The 16110-nt window shown below is 37.7% G+C and overlaps 1 protein-coding gene across 1 annotated transcript; it reads right to left on the bottom strand.

The window, feature by feature from the left end:
- Positions 1-18: 18 nt before the first annotated feature.
- On the bottom strand, positions 19-984 carry LOC123419350 (epoxide hydrolase 3-like). The gene is made up of 2 exons (XM_045107151.1): positions 698-984; positions 19-591 (listed from the first exon to the last, which is right to left on the bottom strand). Exons 1-2 carry the CDS (start codon positions 959-961, stop codon positions 19-21), a joined length of 837 nt encoding a protein of 278 aa, XP_044963086.1. The 5' UTR covers positions 962-984.
- Positions 985-16110: the final 15126 nt, after the last annotated feature.

Raw genomic sequence — 16110 nt, 5'->3', positions numbered from 1 at the left:
ATTTGAAATCTCAGGAGCTTACTCTTTCATCGCCTTGGCGAGCTCTAAGTTGAAGATGTTGTCGTTGTGCCCCCAGAGCAGAAGTATTTTCTGCGGCAAGACGGGGACGGTGGCGTCTTTGTTGCTGACCACCAGACCTTCCAGCAGCTCCTCTCTTTGCTTGCGGTTGGCGAACATCACCTCGAGGAAGTCCCTGTGAAGGCGTTCCGGGAACCAGAGCCTCCGGTGGGCGGCGATGGAGAGCAGCGCCTTCAGCCCCTTGACGGACTCCGGCAGCAGCAGCTCCGCCGATGACCTGACGCCGATCCGCTCGAGCGTGGTGTCGCTGATGGAGTCGGTCATGGCGACGACGGAGCCTGACACGACGAGCGAGCGGACGAGGTCCGGGCGCGACTCAGCCATCTTGAAGGCCACCATCCCGCCGTAGCTGAACCCCACCACCGTGCACTCGTCCACGCCCAGCTTCCCCAGCGCGGCGGCCAGGCACTCCGCCTGGAACGCCGGCGACCGGTCGGCGGACGGCGTCGTGGAGCCTCCGAAGAACAGCAGGTCCGGGATGTACACGTCGTAGTGCTTCGCCAGCGCACCAACCTAGACCCCGCATGAATGGATTAATCAGCCATAACGACGGAATGTACAGTATGTACGTAGTATTAACAAAGTACCAGTGCAAGTACAAAGGGGCAAAAGGGCAGACCTGGAACTGCCAGGTGACAATGCCTTCGGCCGCGAAGCCGTGCACGAGCACCACAGATGGCCGCCGGCCTTCCTTGACTTTGGACGCCTCGCTCTGCTTCTCTTCCGGCGCGACGGTAGAGTTGTTGCTGGGGACCTTGTCCTTGGGTACCCAGAAGGTGAGCACGGTGCCGGCGCCGTCGACATCGACCGTGTGCTGCCGGAGCCCGGCCCACTTGATCAGGAAGTGCAGCAGCGGCTTCTGCGCCTCCACCAAGTTCACCATCCTACTCCCACCTGAGTGTGCTCGTTGACCAACTGGAGTAGTGCTGGTTGGGTAGCAAGATAGCTTTATGCGTGGTGTGTATGAAGCTAGATCTAGGCACAATTCAATGGTGCTGCGTGGGAGAGCCAGTATGGGTGGTGTGATCTTATATAAGAATGGCAAACGAGCTGGCTGCTGCACGGCGGGTCAAGGATACTATTCGAGGGAACTTTTCTTAAAGGCATTCAATTCCTTCCGGTTGTAGTTGCAAGTTCTTCTTCTTCTACCAATCAAGAAATTTTCTTCAAGGCATTCATTTCCTTCTGGTGGTAGTTGCAAGTTGTTCTGCTACCGATCCGGAGGAAATAAAAATAAAAATGCTTTCACGCACCAAGCACAACACTCTCCTTTGCCAACCTATCACTATCGGCAGGGCCGTTATCGAGCGAATCTGACACGACAAATGTTGGTTAGCCATTGTGGATGGGGTTAGATGAGCTGCTCTTGCCTACTCAAATCAGCCTGGAGGAATGCCCGCTCAGTGCTCGCTTTGGCGTGCAATGCTGCCATGGACGCAAATTAATTCCTCGCCATGGGAAAGACGACATCCTCCTAACCGTTAGGATTAAAATTAACATCTAATATATGTCAGGAGTCAAGTAGCATATGCCAATTGAAAAAACACCGTTAGTGAAGGGATGTCCAAACCCTAATTACTGTCATGTCCCTATGGATGCATCCTTCTCGCTCTCTTAACATGTACTCCATCCGGGAAGAAATATGAGAGGGTCTAACACTCTTATATTTCTTCACGGAGGGAGTAATTGACATTGCTTGCAGGTATTACACTTCAAGTGGCCTTTAACGTTAACTCTCTGTCTAATATTAAGACATTATTTGGATCGTGGTGAGATGAAATGGAGTCGAGTATGACAGGACATGTTCGGACAAGAGTATGTGCATTAATTAGTATGAAAGACTAGCAAATATGTCCGTGCGTTGCAACGGAGACAAAAAATATTATGTGCTATAGCCATATAAGCGTTTTTTAGGATTGATTCAATATCCTCACATATGAACATCCGCTCTTTTAACATGGTGGCTCATCATGTTGCCACTTAACTTTCTCTCCCATCCTCATTGATGATGGTCACGATGTTCACGTGATCACAATACATCCAACATGCTAAATTATAAGGTAATGAGCTTGCCACTACACGTCACACTTGTCATTATGTTGCGTAAGCAAATATTTAAAAGTTTAAAAACAAATCTTATCGACCACGAACTACTCCCACGTCTATACATATAAATACTTTAGAAAATCTAATCAAATCCTAGACATAAAAGACTTTGAATTGGTTAATACTCCCTCTGTCCCAAAATTCTCGTCTTACATTTTTCTAAATATGAATGTATCTAGTCATGTTTTAGTATTTTGATACAATCATTTCTAGACAAATCTAAGGAAAATTTTTGGGACGGAGGAAGTAGCTTTTAAATCGTCATTTTTTGAAATTTTGGATTTTCACAAAAAAAATCACGAACATCAGTTTTGTTTACAAAGATTTTCTGAAATGCATAAATTTTTCTCAAGTTTATGAGCATTTTTTGACTCAGCAAACATTTTTTTAGATCACTCAACCTTTAAAAATCAGGGAACAAATTTTAAAAAATGTGTTTTCTCTTTTTGTGTACATTTTCTAAATTAGATGGACACTTATTTCAGATTCCCAAATATGTTTTGAACACACGATCATTTTTTCAAAATCATGAGCATGATCATTTCCCAACTATTTTTTCAAATCGTCATTATTTTACAAATACACAAATATTGTTTGAATCCACAAAAATTTTATGATTTCGTAAAAAAATTGAATTCACAGACATTTTATAATTTTGCGATCAGTTTTTACAATTCACCACTTTTGAAATTTGGAAATGCCAAATTAATTTATAGAAGGATGAGAAAAGAAGAAAGAAAAAACGAAATATAAAATAGAAGAGTCCAACCCCGCACAGCTCGTGAAAGGAAAAATTGTACACAGTGGGGTTCGAAACCTGGTCACCTTGGTAAAACCACAATGCAGTAGCCACTATAGCTGACGAGTGTACATGTTCTATGTTCGTATTGGTACTCTATAATAACAAAGCACACGGCGACTTTGGTCTGAAACGTTTTCTTTACTTACAGATGACATAGTGGGTAATTTAGATAAACTTTAAGGGCAATGTTAATGACGGACGACAGAAGCACTAATTGCTTTAGTAGTAGGTAAAGATATGAAAGTGCTAAAACGACATGGTTTTTAACATGCAACCTCTCATAAATTTTTTGCAGATCATATATAGAGTCACGTTTTGAATCCGTACGTAGTACTTATTAAGTCATACGGAAGCCAACATGCATATGGTGTGCAACTGTTGGAAGATTAGCACGGGTTATTTAAAACCGGTTTGGATGGCGGTAAATTAATATACGAAGTGTTTAGTCATCTAGTACTATTTTTGTCGGTTGTGACAAATTTATGTATTTATTTTATCTTACTTTAGCTTTTTTAAGAACGATTTAATAATATGGCTGCATGCATCATTAAGATGCAGAGGCTAAAAGTATTCCTCCTTTTTTCAAAGTAAAATTACCCCTCATAGAATTTTTTGAGCCGGCCAGTTGATTTTAACTGGTACAGCAACCTCGTCTTGACGCTTGGGCCAGCCGGCATGATGGTTGACAGTCACGTGCAACTGGGTCATGGAGTACGCAAAATCAATAGTCCGTCACATGAATTAATTGGACGCTTGAATGAGTTGTACTACTCCGGTTGGGTCGCTATCAATTGATGGAGACAGCTATTGTTGACTAGCAATTGTGGATGGAGGTAGATGAGCTGCCCTCGCCTACCCAAAACAACCGGAGGAATGCCCGGCGAGTGCTCACTTTTGCGTGCATCGCTGCCATGGACGCAAATTAATAACTTTCCACGGAATAGACACACGTCTATTACTACTCTCTCTGTTTCATAATATTTGTTGTTGAAAAGAACTAAACTAGTTCTCCCAACAACAAATATTGTGGTACAAAGGGAGTATTAATTAGTGCATGCTATTTGAGGAGCCTTTCGGGTAGAAAATTCAGCTCTGTTCTAGCAAAAAAAGGGCTAGCTCCACGATATACCGTTCCGCAAAAAACTACTTTCACCGTTCCATAATATAAGAGCGCTTTTTATACTAGTATATTGTCAAAAACATTCTTATACTATGGGACGGAGGTAGTAGAATCTAAGGCACAACTCGTTGTTTTTTTGAAGCTCTGTAGGAAATATTTCATAAACATGTAGAAGCTGGAGTTGGAAGAAAATTACTCACCACCGCCACTAGTAAATGTATATCCCTTCGTGTATTCCTTCTCATCTAATCAAATAGATCATTTTCATAAAAAAATTATTTTAAAGCTGGAGCTAGATGAAAGCCAAACATTTTTTTGAAAGAGTTGCAACTTCTGCATGAAACCGCTCTAAATGGAATTTGATGGAGCAGAACAATCCATTCATTGGTGAGGGGGTGTCCAACCCCAGACAATCCTGTCCCTAGACAACAACCCTTCTCTCTCTCCTAAAAGATATACTCCCTGAACTGAAACCACATTATTCATATCCGAACATAGGATTGCCATCGCTTGGGGACATCCCCTGAGGGAATTTATTTGATCTGTAGTGTAGGCGCGTCAGTTTATCCTTCCGAAAATAAAAGGGACTGCAGGCAAATATGAGTTGTTGTGATTGCCATGAGATTCATCAAGTTGAGTCGGCCAGTATAGATTTTAATTGGTAGACGAACCTCGTCCTAACGTGTGGGACAACGGCATGATGCCCGACGGTCAGGTCCATCCTGGACTTGAAATTCACACATACCATAGCCCGTCACATGCATTGGACACTTGAATTCAATTAGTATTTGCAAACCTATGATTATCGGTAGGGTCACTATCAACCGTTTCAGAAACAACTATATATTTGTGGATGGAGTTAGTTGAACCGCTCATGCCTACTCAAATCAATCAGAGTATTGCTCACCAAAGGCTGCAAAAGACAAATATAATTGCTTGCCACAGGAAAGATGACTTCCTGATTACAGTTAGGAATAAATAATACATTTCAACTATTAGTTAACATATGTTAATTAAGGAATAGTAATTACTAAAGGGTTGTTCAACCCCAAACAACTCTATGGACGCAACCCTCCTCTCTCTTAACATCTCGTTTAAGATATGAACTTCGTTTAAGTCTCTAAATTTTTGACCTTAACTTCGTTTAAGATTAATGGGTTGCAAATGCACCAACCAACGGCCAACCCTCCTTCACATGGTCATGGCTCACTCCTTTAAAGGACACAGATGCACGAAAAGTGCAAATGGAGGACATAAGCATTGCTGGACTTAAAAAAAAACATAGTTCCATATTGAAAAAAAAAACAAAAGTAAATGCATACACAATAAGTTATATAACATGTTCATGAAAATTTTCATAACAATATACCTTCATACGTGACATAGAGAAAAAACAAAACAAATACATACATGCAAATGGGCAATTTTCTTTTTGTTCATGGGTCGAATCTTTGTTTTTGTGAATCTTGCAAATCTAAATATTTTTTAAACAAAATTTTACAAATCCCCTACGAATATGTATAAGTTACAACTGACTTTTTTACGGTTATTTGTGAACTTAGAAAATTTATTTTTGAATCATTTGAAATAAAGTTGTCCAATGCCTTCGTCCACCAAAACATCACTCTCATAGATGCAACTTCTCCTTGTTTTACGTGTGGGCTATTTTTATGCACCCAGTATTACTCCCTTCGGTTCATTCAAAATCAATTATGGACATTCTTTAGTTAGACACTCAAACTGCCTTCTTGCTATCGTCTTCAATATTTAGTTTCAAATTTTCGTTCTGTCTCAAAAATTATTTTAATAACGATGGTATTAAATTATATGCGACCATGAAACTATTGGCTAAATTTGCATTTTAGAGGGTGAACAAACATGTGGTTGGATGGTTAGCAGGACAATGGTATCCTCAACTAATTAGGTTTGAGCCATAGAGTTGACACCGATGATCGTATTATTCTAGATTTACTCTAGGCCTGCTGGCAATGTGCGTTCAGTGCGAGGAAACATTCCAATCGACTACGAGGATGTCTATGGCGACTTCGTCAAAATCAAGATGATGTGTTGGCTACAACTCTCAAAGGTACTTATAGGCGTGTGTGTGCCTGCGTTCCAAGGGGTGAGTGTATGTGCGTATGTATGGGAGTGTGCATATGTACTCTGTTAAAAAGAATTACATCCTAAAGGACACATTATTTTCAAACATATCATGGTTCTTACTGAGGAAATATGTAGCAATACCCAAACCAACACGAAGGGTGGCAAGATCCAGTAGAGATAGAGCACTAACAAATGAACAAAGTATGTTACATCCTATCCCATCTCCTAAATCCATTTTCTATTAAGATCCTAACTTTTTTTCTCAAATTATACTCAATAACAATTCTTTACCTATTTTGTTACTGGTTGTATTTGTTGCAAGATCATGTTATTCTGTTCTTTTACGATTTAAGTACTAATACGTTCACCTTCTTTCACTTTTCCCTCCATAAATATTCTTTTAGTGCTGCCATAACATTTCATCTTCTTATCAGGCTAAATTACATGTAGATCCTACAATTCAATATTGAATCCTGCTTTTGAGAATTCAACAGAATAAACTTTGGAAAGAACTTGCACAAGTGTGATATGGTAAATACATTTTTCGAATCCATAATCTCATTTTATTCTCTCTATAGAACATATAGTTTCTCCTCTCTACATGTTTAGATCACTCTCTATTCGAAACAGCTCTATTTCCCAAGAGTTGATTCATTCCATTGGACCTTCTTCTGCCTCACTAATCCCTCTCAAACAATGCATTTTTGTTGGCTCATCAAGTTGCTTTGTTCAACAACAAATCAAAAAATTAGTGTCAATATGGTTCGCTATTTTTTTCTATTTTCCATTTTTGAATTTTCTACTATCATATTTGGGTACTAGTGGCAGTGATGCCTTATACTTTTGTCTACTAGGTCGAGCTTGGAAGGAAGTTTCCGTATACCTTTTTCTGAAATACAGAGCACTTTTTTCCTGATCGTTCAATACGAGATCGGTGATATGCAAGATGGATAAAATTATAGCATGGACATATAAGACTTAATGTTTTTCCACTGCTCGGTGCAGTGGAAAGTCTGCCATTTTGCATCATTGTCGCATACCTCAAATGAATGTTACTATTTACTTGCTTCAGACGGCAAAATATGTTTTTTTGCATCTGCAAACACCCAACTTTGTGTGTGGTGCTATCTATTGTTCTTTTCCTCCACGGGTAGTACAATATTTGCATCAGAAATTACATACAAGGATGTGATAAGGAATAATATTTAGGTAGGGAATCTGAAATATTTCCGAAAATATATTTTCTTGGAGTTCCATTCACCTTCTGTATTTTCCTAGAATGGTTGGTTCATTAACTATTGAGCTTCAATAGAATGTTGATTGAGTATCCTGTCTATTTCCTTTAATAATTGAAGCACCATCTCGGTTATTTAATAAAACTGATGCAACCTCGAGTCTAAATAACTAGTGTATACATTCAAGATTATCTTTTCCTATTGTATTTATAGAGGTTTAGCCATCTATATTATATCTTGTCTAATTAACCTTTGATCTTTTACATTCCTAGAATTATCAGCATTTTTTAGTCCATGATTTTTGTTATTTCTCAAAACATAACATTTTTTCACACGAGCAAACAATTTCTGAATTTCACGAGCATCTTTTGAATCCAAGAACAGTTTTAGAATATCATAATAATTCATGAATCCAAGGACATGTTTTGAGCACCATGAACAATTTTTGAATACATGAACAATTCTTAAATTTTAAAGAATTTTTTTAATTTGATTAACATATTTGGACTTCTTATTTTTATTTAAAGGATTCCAAGGACTATTTGTCAATTTTAAGAACAATGTTTCATTTCGTGAACATTTTCTATTCCAATTTTTTTTCCTCTCATGAACAATTATATGAATTATCTAAACATTTTTGAATCTATGAATTTTTTTTCAATTTGTAAACACCTTTTTAAGTCCAAAGAACAATGTTTCAATTATGCAAACACATTTTGAAGTGTTAGAACATTTATTAACATGACAAACAGCTTTGGAATCCGACAAACATTTTAAAAATTCCATGGACAACTACAAAAGTTCAAGAACAAATTTTGAATTCCGTGATTGTCTAATCCAAAAATATTTTTCAATTCCATGATTTTCTATGAATTTAAGAACAAATATTGAATTCCAAGATCACAACTCGGTTTACAATTTTGTTACTTGAATCAACAAACCAATATCAAATTCCAGGAAAAATTATTGAAACAAACATATTATGGATGCCACAAATATTTTGAAAATTTCAGGAACAACTTTTTAATTCAGTATAATAATTGAAATATGTGGACATATTCTGGACCCACAATTATCTTCAAAAATCTCTAGACATATTTTAAGTCAGAAGAGAAATTCAAAGGAGAAAATTTGGAATTACATGAACAGTTTTGAATTTGCGGCACATTTTTTGAATCTGAAGCACATATTTTGAATTATGATTTTTTTAACCCAGGAACAATTCCCAAATTCAAAGAACATATTTTGAATTAAGGGTACACCACTTGGACCTGACGAACGCCATTTGAATTCATGAAATACATCCCATTTCCAAGAACAATTTATGAATGTCGTGTACGGTTTTTCAAATCGGAACAACAATATTTTAAGTTCTAAGAACAATTTTTTAATTACAAGTACATTTTCGAAATCCCATGAACAAATTTTGAACCACTCGATGTATTTCGGATTCCAAGACCAAATTTTGAATCTTATGAATAATGTTTGAATACCACATACATTTCTGAATTCTGCAAACAACTTTTGAGTTTTAGCACAAATTTTTATTGCTTTCTTTTATCTGTTTCAACATATATTTCAAAACTGTTTGCTTCTTTTGTTCTTCAAAGCATTCGAAGAAATACAGGAAGTAGAGTATATAGGAACCAGGAACATGAACAAAGAAACCAACTTGAAACAAGAATGATGAAAACCAGAAAGAACGACCGTCCAAATCGAACCAGAAACAGGAACAAACAAACAATCAAAGAAGAAAACCAGAAATATCTTGGCCCATGAAAATCCCGCGAGTAGGACCTCCCTCCAGGTAATATAAAAAAACTGAATGGGAACTATGTTATAAATGCAAGATTGATTTCCACGAAAGCTGTTAAGGCAATTGTATTCTAGGATCTAACTTTCATTGTTACTATATATATATATATATATATATATATATATATATATATATATATATATATATATATATATATATATTAACTTTTATGTCCCTATAAATACATGGGATGTAGTCGAGTCTCTAGATAAGAAAGTGCAATGCCAAGTTAAGTTGGAGCCGAGCATGCACTTCTAGCTATTTTGGAAATGGGAAGCATTCAGGAACACATTCCACACATCAACATGACTATCCATGGTGAGTTTGATATAAACTTGTCAAAAGCATTGGTAGGCACATGCATACGACAACCACGATGTACACTGGATCATGAGGAACCCACACAATCCACACTTCGTTAAACCTAGATCGTGGCCCCGTGTGTCGAGATGGAAGTGAAACCACCAACTCCGGCCAACTGAAGCACGTCGAGTATATAGGTTGTACATCTAGAAGTGTCTTGCTCTTTATTCATTCGAGTGTACAACGATGCACGCTTCCAACAAGCACCAATTTAAGCTTGAGAACAATAGGATAAGATTGCGCCAAATAAAAGTAACTGGTCCCGGGAATTTCACCTATCTACTTTTCCACTATCACCTATATTATGAGGGACTATAACATGTTATTAGTATATCTACTTGATGGTTATATAATATTGTCATGTCATGTATATTCAAGGTTATAGCCCGCAAGTACGATAGTTAGCTATAAAGATGTGCTATTTTATTTATACGTGGCACATCCTTCACTTTCACATAGTGCCTATGAGCACGTGTTGCAGGTGACTATTCTATAGTGGACTCCTCTTCTCTCTCCTCTTCTCTCCCTTCTATGTCATCACAAAAACAATATTTTAACTCTTATAGCCTTCTCTTAGGGCCTGCTCCACTCGCTCTGATAATTATAAATTTGTGGCATTCGGACTTTATTTGCTATGGATTTTCTGGAAAACTAAAAAAGTGAAAAACATAAATTTGAAGTGGGTACTAGGTCAACAGGTTAGTCCATAAAAATCATATAAATATGACATGAATACTTTATAAATTATGGATACATTGGAGAGATAATGTTTTATGTTTGGTTATTTTCTTAGATTTTATATTTTTATGGATCCTCCAACATGTGCTGCTTGTTCATAACCTTTTGCTAGCCAAAACTTAGAACTAAGTAGAGATACTAATTGTGCAGCCAAAATTTTTGGGCCAAGTTTATTTCATGTGTGTCCACCATATATACCTATATACATAATTTCCTTTCCGTTCAAGTAAATTTGTAAGTGCCATGTATAAAACGTTCAAATAAAAATATGTTTTTTGTGCCCATACCGCTCACGGAGAGACGAGCCGGTCAATATCTTCCATGTTAAGCAGGCTATTCTCATGATTGGTGTCTATTTACTTGTCATGTCATGAGAGAGGATGGTAATTTGTATGTCGAATCCTGCTAAACAATAAATAAATAAAAATAATTCAAAAAAGCCCCTAGAAATTTGATTGGTTGGATGGCATCCATGAATTCGGCTAGCCATGACTTGTGTTTGTATGATTGAGGGGGACTAAAATTTACATTTCCACATGTGAACCGCCGATAATGTGTTTAGCATGGAGGATATTGAAATCATTTGTTGCAACATTGAAAGGGAAAGCACACCACAAAAATGTATTCATCTCTGTTTTAAGCAATGAGATCTGGCCCATAAGTGAATCCATGTGTTCCCTCTGCGAAGGGCCTATCTATTTATTTTTCATGTTGAGTCAAGTTGTTATTCCAAACTCAATTATTATCTACTTGTCAAGCATCTTGTGGTGGGGAAAGACTATATGATCATGACTTTTTTTGTTGACAATTATCTCTGCTATAAGTAAGTTGGGAGGCGAAGCACTAAACCCCTACCTTCCTGTGTGTTCGATGGATTTTGTTTGTTCCGAAAATATGCTTTCAGTACTAGCAATCATGGAAGACTATATGATATTTGAGTATTTCGACCTCTTACTTAGACTTATCTGAAAGTAATATGAATTGTAATTATTAGTGACCGAGAACAGATGTTGTTAATTTTCAAGAGAATGCATTATTTGAACCATAACATATGAATTGATTGCTACTTTATCATGATAAATTTTATGAGAAAGAGTTGCTTATACAGTAAGCTAGCATTCACACTTATACAGTATGCTAGGAAAAGTGATTGCAATTATCATTGATCAAACTTAAAAAGTACTACAACATTCAAATTCCATATATTTTTACCATTTACGTACTCGAGGACGAATTGGAATTAAGCAACAAATAAATGATTTAAATTACAGATTGAATTATGTGTCATCTGACAAAATATTAACCTCTCAAGAACAAAAGCTAAATTCCACCAACCATCGTTAAATACAATGGCTATCTTTTAAAGTTCATTGAATAATTGCCTCCTATCGTGTGCATAGTCTCTTATATACACCCTTAACAGTCGTAGACCTCTCTACCAGGCCAGTACCAACCAAGTCAACATATCTACTATTATGATTTGGCAAAAAAAGATACCGGTATCAAGTGAGCAAACTAGCTATGTGTACAACACGAAAAAACAATTATATGTACCAATTTGGAAGTTTTGTTGGTATCAAGAGGCATTCAGAACCATAGTTGTGTCACCATGCTCTATTCTAGCATATAAGGAGCCGGCACTCCGGCTAGGGTATATAATTGGATGCCGATGTGGAGATGCAAGAGTTGTTTTCTTGTGAAATGCTAGCATTAATTTCCTGCACATGCCCATATAATTTAGAAGAATTTGCTTGTCCACTTTTATCAAATGCACAAACCATTGACGAACTGTAGCACATTAGTAATCAGGCTTGAGAGACAGTTGTGATACCAAGTAGTATGATACAAGATCGGGTTAAATGATAGCAAATGTATCAAACAACCTTCCATTCTCTAAACAAAAATAAAAGGATGCACAGCCTCGTACCCTACATCAATGTAATCTTGTTGTGTACATTTTTTTCTACATTCTCCTACTCATCTCTTCATCTCAAAATAACTAACAGCCAGGAAACTCAACAAAACATACATGATCTAAATGGACTATACACTTATAGAAAGAGAAAGAAATGGTAAATAGCAGAATGTGAGACACCAGAATGTCTCTTGTCCTTCTTGGTCATATGACAAAGGATAAGGCTCGCATGCAGCTTGAGGCCCCAAACCATCCAAATTACGGTCACATCGCCCGGGATACATAATGTGAGACACCAGATACATAAGCTCAAATACAGTCAAACTAGGGCATGCCGAATCCGCAAATCTTGGTTCTTACTCTGAAATTCAGCTCTATATGTGAAGTGTGAAAAGGTTTCTTTCCATATTCTACATCTGATCGATTTCATTGTTGGGAAACTAGTTTAATGCCAATGGACCCACTTATTAGAGAATGAAAGGACAGGGATGTGAGCCTAGTTCTGTTGGGAGTGGTTACATCGGCTATGCCCGCTTGGGAGGGTGAGTAGTCAGTTTTTTTATTTGGAATTTACAATTTACAAAGTGTTTTCATATAGTTGCATTTCGTGTACAAGTACTGATAAATTGCATGGAGGACATGATTTTTTATATAGTTTTAATTTAAACAAAGAGATCAAAAATTATACAAGTGTCCAAACTGTACATATGCCCATATTTGTTTTATAAAACTGCTCACATAGGGACCTTACAAGTATTTTTGACATAGCAAAGATGTGGTCAAGTTGTCGAGTTGTTCTTGTGAGAAAAATGCATGAGGGAATTCAGTATTGAGTTGTTTACCGTGCCACAATGCCAAACTTTTGATTAAACATGGCCAAACTGGCATATACGATGCACAACATCGTACCCTACATTACTGATTGCTGGGTAGTGTTGTTTCTATAGCACTATGCATATATGCTCTTGTCTAGCTAAGTAGTAGCCTAAATACCAACGAAACTAACATGGTCGGACATGGTCGAGATTTGGAAGAAAGAGAGAGCGATGACCCACAGTCGCAAAATGGCTCCTATTCCTCGAACTCACACACAACTTAGGAGGCAAAGTTTCTCCAACATGAAAAAGTAAATTGTTTATTTGTTCATACACTTGCAAAAATGATAACTCGTCTTTCTTGGCCACTTTTATGATTGCATCATTTAAAAAGTCTCTCTTTATGAACTAAGGGAGTCTGTTGTAGCATCCAGCTACCTAGAAGAGAGTCAAGACCTGGATACAACATTAAAACATTTCTGTTGCAGGCTTTGTTAATTTAATGTTTGGTTCCTTTCGATCCTTTTTTCTAAAATTTAATACTTGTAGTATTTATATATTTTTCGAAATGTTGGATTAGATGCTTGACCATTATATGTGTGGATTTATTATTAGAAATATATTCAATAATACACCAGGTATTATACAAATGTACAGTGTGGAACACATGATAAAATTTACAACCTTAGATGTTGTGTCGTTTGTGTGAAGTATTGGAGTTTGCAGAAGATGTGATAATATGTCCACCAACCATTCATTAAACATGCATGTGGCCCTTATAAAGCTCGTTGCATACATATTTACTATCAGGGATTGTAGTCTCTACATCTACCACAAATGACCAATGGAGGCCCGGCTCCAGTGAGCTCGTTTAAAAAAAGTTATATGGCACAAAAATATTTAAAAAATGTACATACACAAATACATGTTTAACATTTCTGAGAAAACTTTCAGAACAATATACTTTCATACGTGGCGTATCCGTCATGAATATGCATAAGTTTGCACAAGATTTATTTATTTATTTTTTGAAACACGAAAATATCATTTTTGGAGATTTTGGAAAAAAGGGCTCCATGGAGGCTGGCCTCCAAAAATTCGCACCGATACTTCTAGTTCCTCATACCTATCTTAGCTCCTTTAGGCTAGTAAACAGTAGCAGTAGCACTCAATCCAACACGAATGAAACTGTTATTTGGGGAATAAAAGAGTTATGTATGATAGGAGCAAACTCAGTACTGATTAGCATTTGGACACGTAGAGTGAGTTGGGAATCGGAGGCACTCGGGAGCACATCATCTACGGAAGCTTGTGCATATCCTAATTTCTCCACCTGTTCTGGCATGCCTCGCACTTGAAGACAAAGTGAATACCAACAAAGATGCCCCTTGGACATGGTGGCAGCTGGGCAAGAGTCGCAGTACAACCTCTATGCAAATCGAAGGTATACAACATCCCAATAGCTTTCCCCCTCACGTATCGGTATAAAAACACTTTCAGTTTTTTTTTGAAGCTCTGTAGGAAATATTTCATAAACATGTAGAAGCTGGAGTTGGAAGAAATTTACTCACCACCGCCACTAGTAAATGTATATCCCTTCGTGTATTCATTCTCATCTAATCAAATAGATCATTTTCATCAAAAGAAATATTTTTAAGCTGGAGCTAGATGAAAGCCAAACATTTTTTTGAAAGAGTTGCAACTTCTGTCTGAAACCGCTCTAAATGGAATTTGATGGAACGATACTGATTTTGATGGAGCAGAACAATCCATTCATTGGTGAGGGGGTGTCCAACCCCAAACAACACTACTACAAATACTAGCATTAACGACCGTGCCTAAAATCTCTTGGTCGTTGAACACCCGAGGAGAATCCCGCGTGGTGGAAACCAAGTATACGTACTATTTTCAACAACCACCGCTTTGACCCGTCGCAAGCTGAGCAGTCATTGTTGTTATTGATGGCTAGCATGCACGTACAGCTCTAACAAACTCTCCTTCTTGTGTTTAAAAAGAAAAAAAGTCTCCTTTGTTTATCTCTCCCCCGCAGACCTCCCAACAAATCTTGGCGGGTTCTCCAAATATTGGCGCTAAATCCTCCAATCCCAACAAATTTAATCTCTTCCTAATCCTATAAGTTAGTCCTCCCCATCCTCAGTTTTGCACAACCTCTCGATGGAAGCCTCCATGGCCGTCGTCCAGAGGACTGCTCCACCCAGTGCCTCTGATGAACCACATAATTCCACCGGCCACTGCGACTCCGACCCATTGGCTGTAGATTTTTGTCCGGGTGAGTATTTACTCTTTCCATTGTGATGTTAATTACACTAATTAGTTTCCTTGATGGTTGATTATGTTCCATTATTCTGTAGGCTGCAAAGATGGCGTTGGTGCAGGCTCAGTACAGATACACTTGATGGAGCAGGCGAATTCCATGGTTGAGGTTGTTTCCCATACTTTGGATGGAGAGGTACATGATTTATCTTACATTCTCCTTCAGATTCAATATAACTTGAGGTAAAAGTGGAGTTGTTGGTTAATTCTGCTACTCATTAGATGCAGAAGAAGGTGCAAGGAGCCACCATGGTTCAGTTTGTTCCAGATACAATTAATCAGGAGGCAGAAGAATCTCCAGATGAAGAACGGAGCAGTGATGTGTCGATAATTGATGTGGATGAAGACTCTATTGAGTATCTACGACGGCAAGTTGTCAAAGATTCTGAGGGGAAAACAACCAAGATGAAATATACCAGAAGATCAGGAAGGAATTTAATGAAAGAAGCGCTAGCGATGCTGCATTGAGGAGGGAAGCAAGATCCAGGAATGCACCCAGGCATAAGAGGAATGTGAACAAAATACGTAGAGACTTCATACAAATTTATATCCCTGACTATTACAAGATCATGGAAAAAAAATATTGTATTCTAAGGAACAATATTATTGTTTGTTTTGAGTTAGGGTCATTGTGAGCACAATTCAAGATTAGTGCCTTTATTTGTAACATTTGTTATTGTTATTC

The sequence above is a fragment of the Hordeum vulgare genome, unplaced genomic scaffold (assembly GCF_904849725.1).
Source record: "Hordeum vulgare subsp. vulgare unplaced genomic scaffold, MorexV3_pseudomolecules_assembly, whole genome shotgun sequence".
NCBI classification, from domain to species: domain Eukaryota; kingdom Viridiplantae; phylum Streptophyta; class Magnoliopsida; order Poales; family Poaceae; genus Hordeum; species Hordeum vulgare.
Note: the sequence above shows the minus strand (reverse complement) of the source record. Positions and strands in the feature narration are given on the sequence as shown.

What these genes read in the sequence shown, in the direction of transcription:
- LOC123419350 (XM_045107151.1), bottom strand. Translation starts at nt 961, where the DNA reads ATGGTGAACTTGGTGGAGGCGCAGAAGCCGCTGCTGCACTTCCTGATC. An exon ending in TTGTCACCTGGCAGTTCCAG is followed by an intron (nt 592 to 697) that starts GTCTGCCCTTTT and finishes TGCGGGGTCTAG; the next exon opens with GTTGGTGCGCTGGCGAAGCA.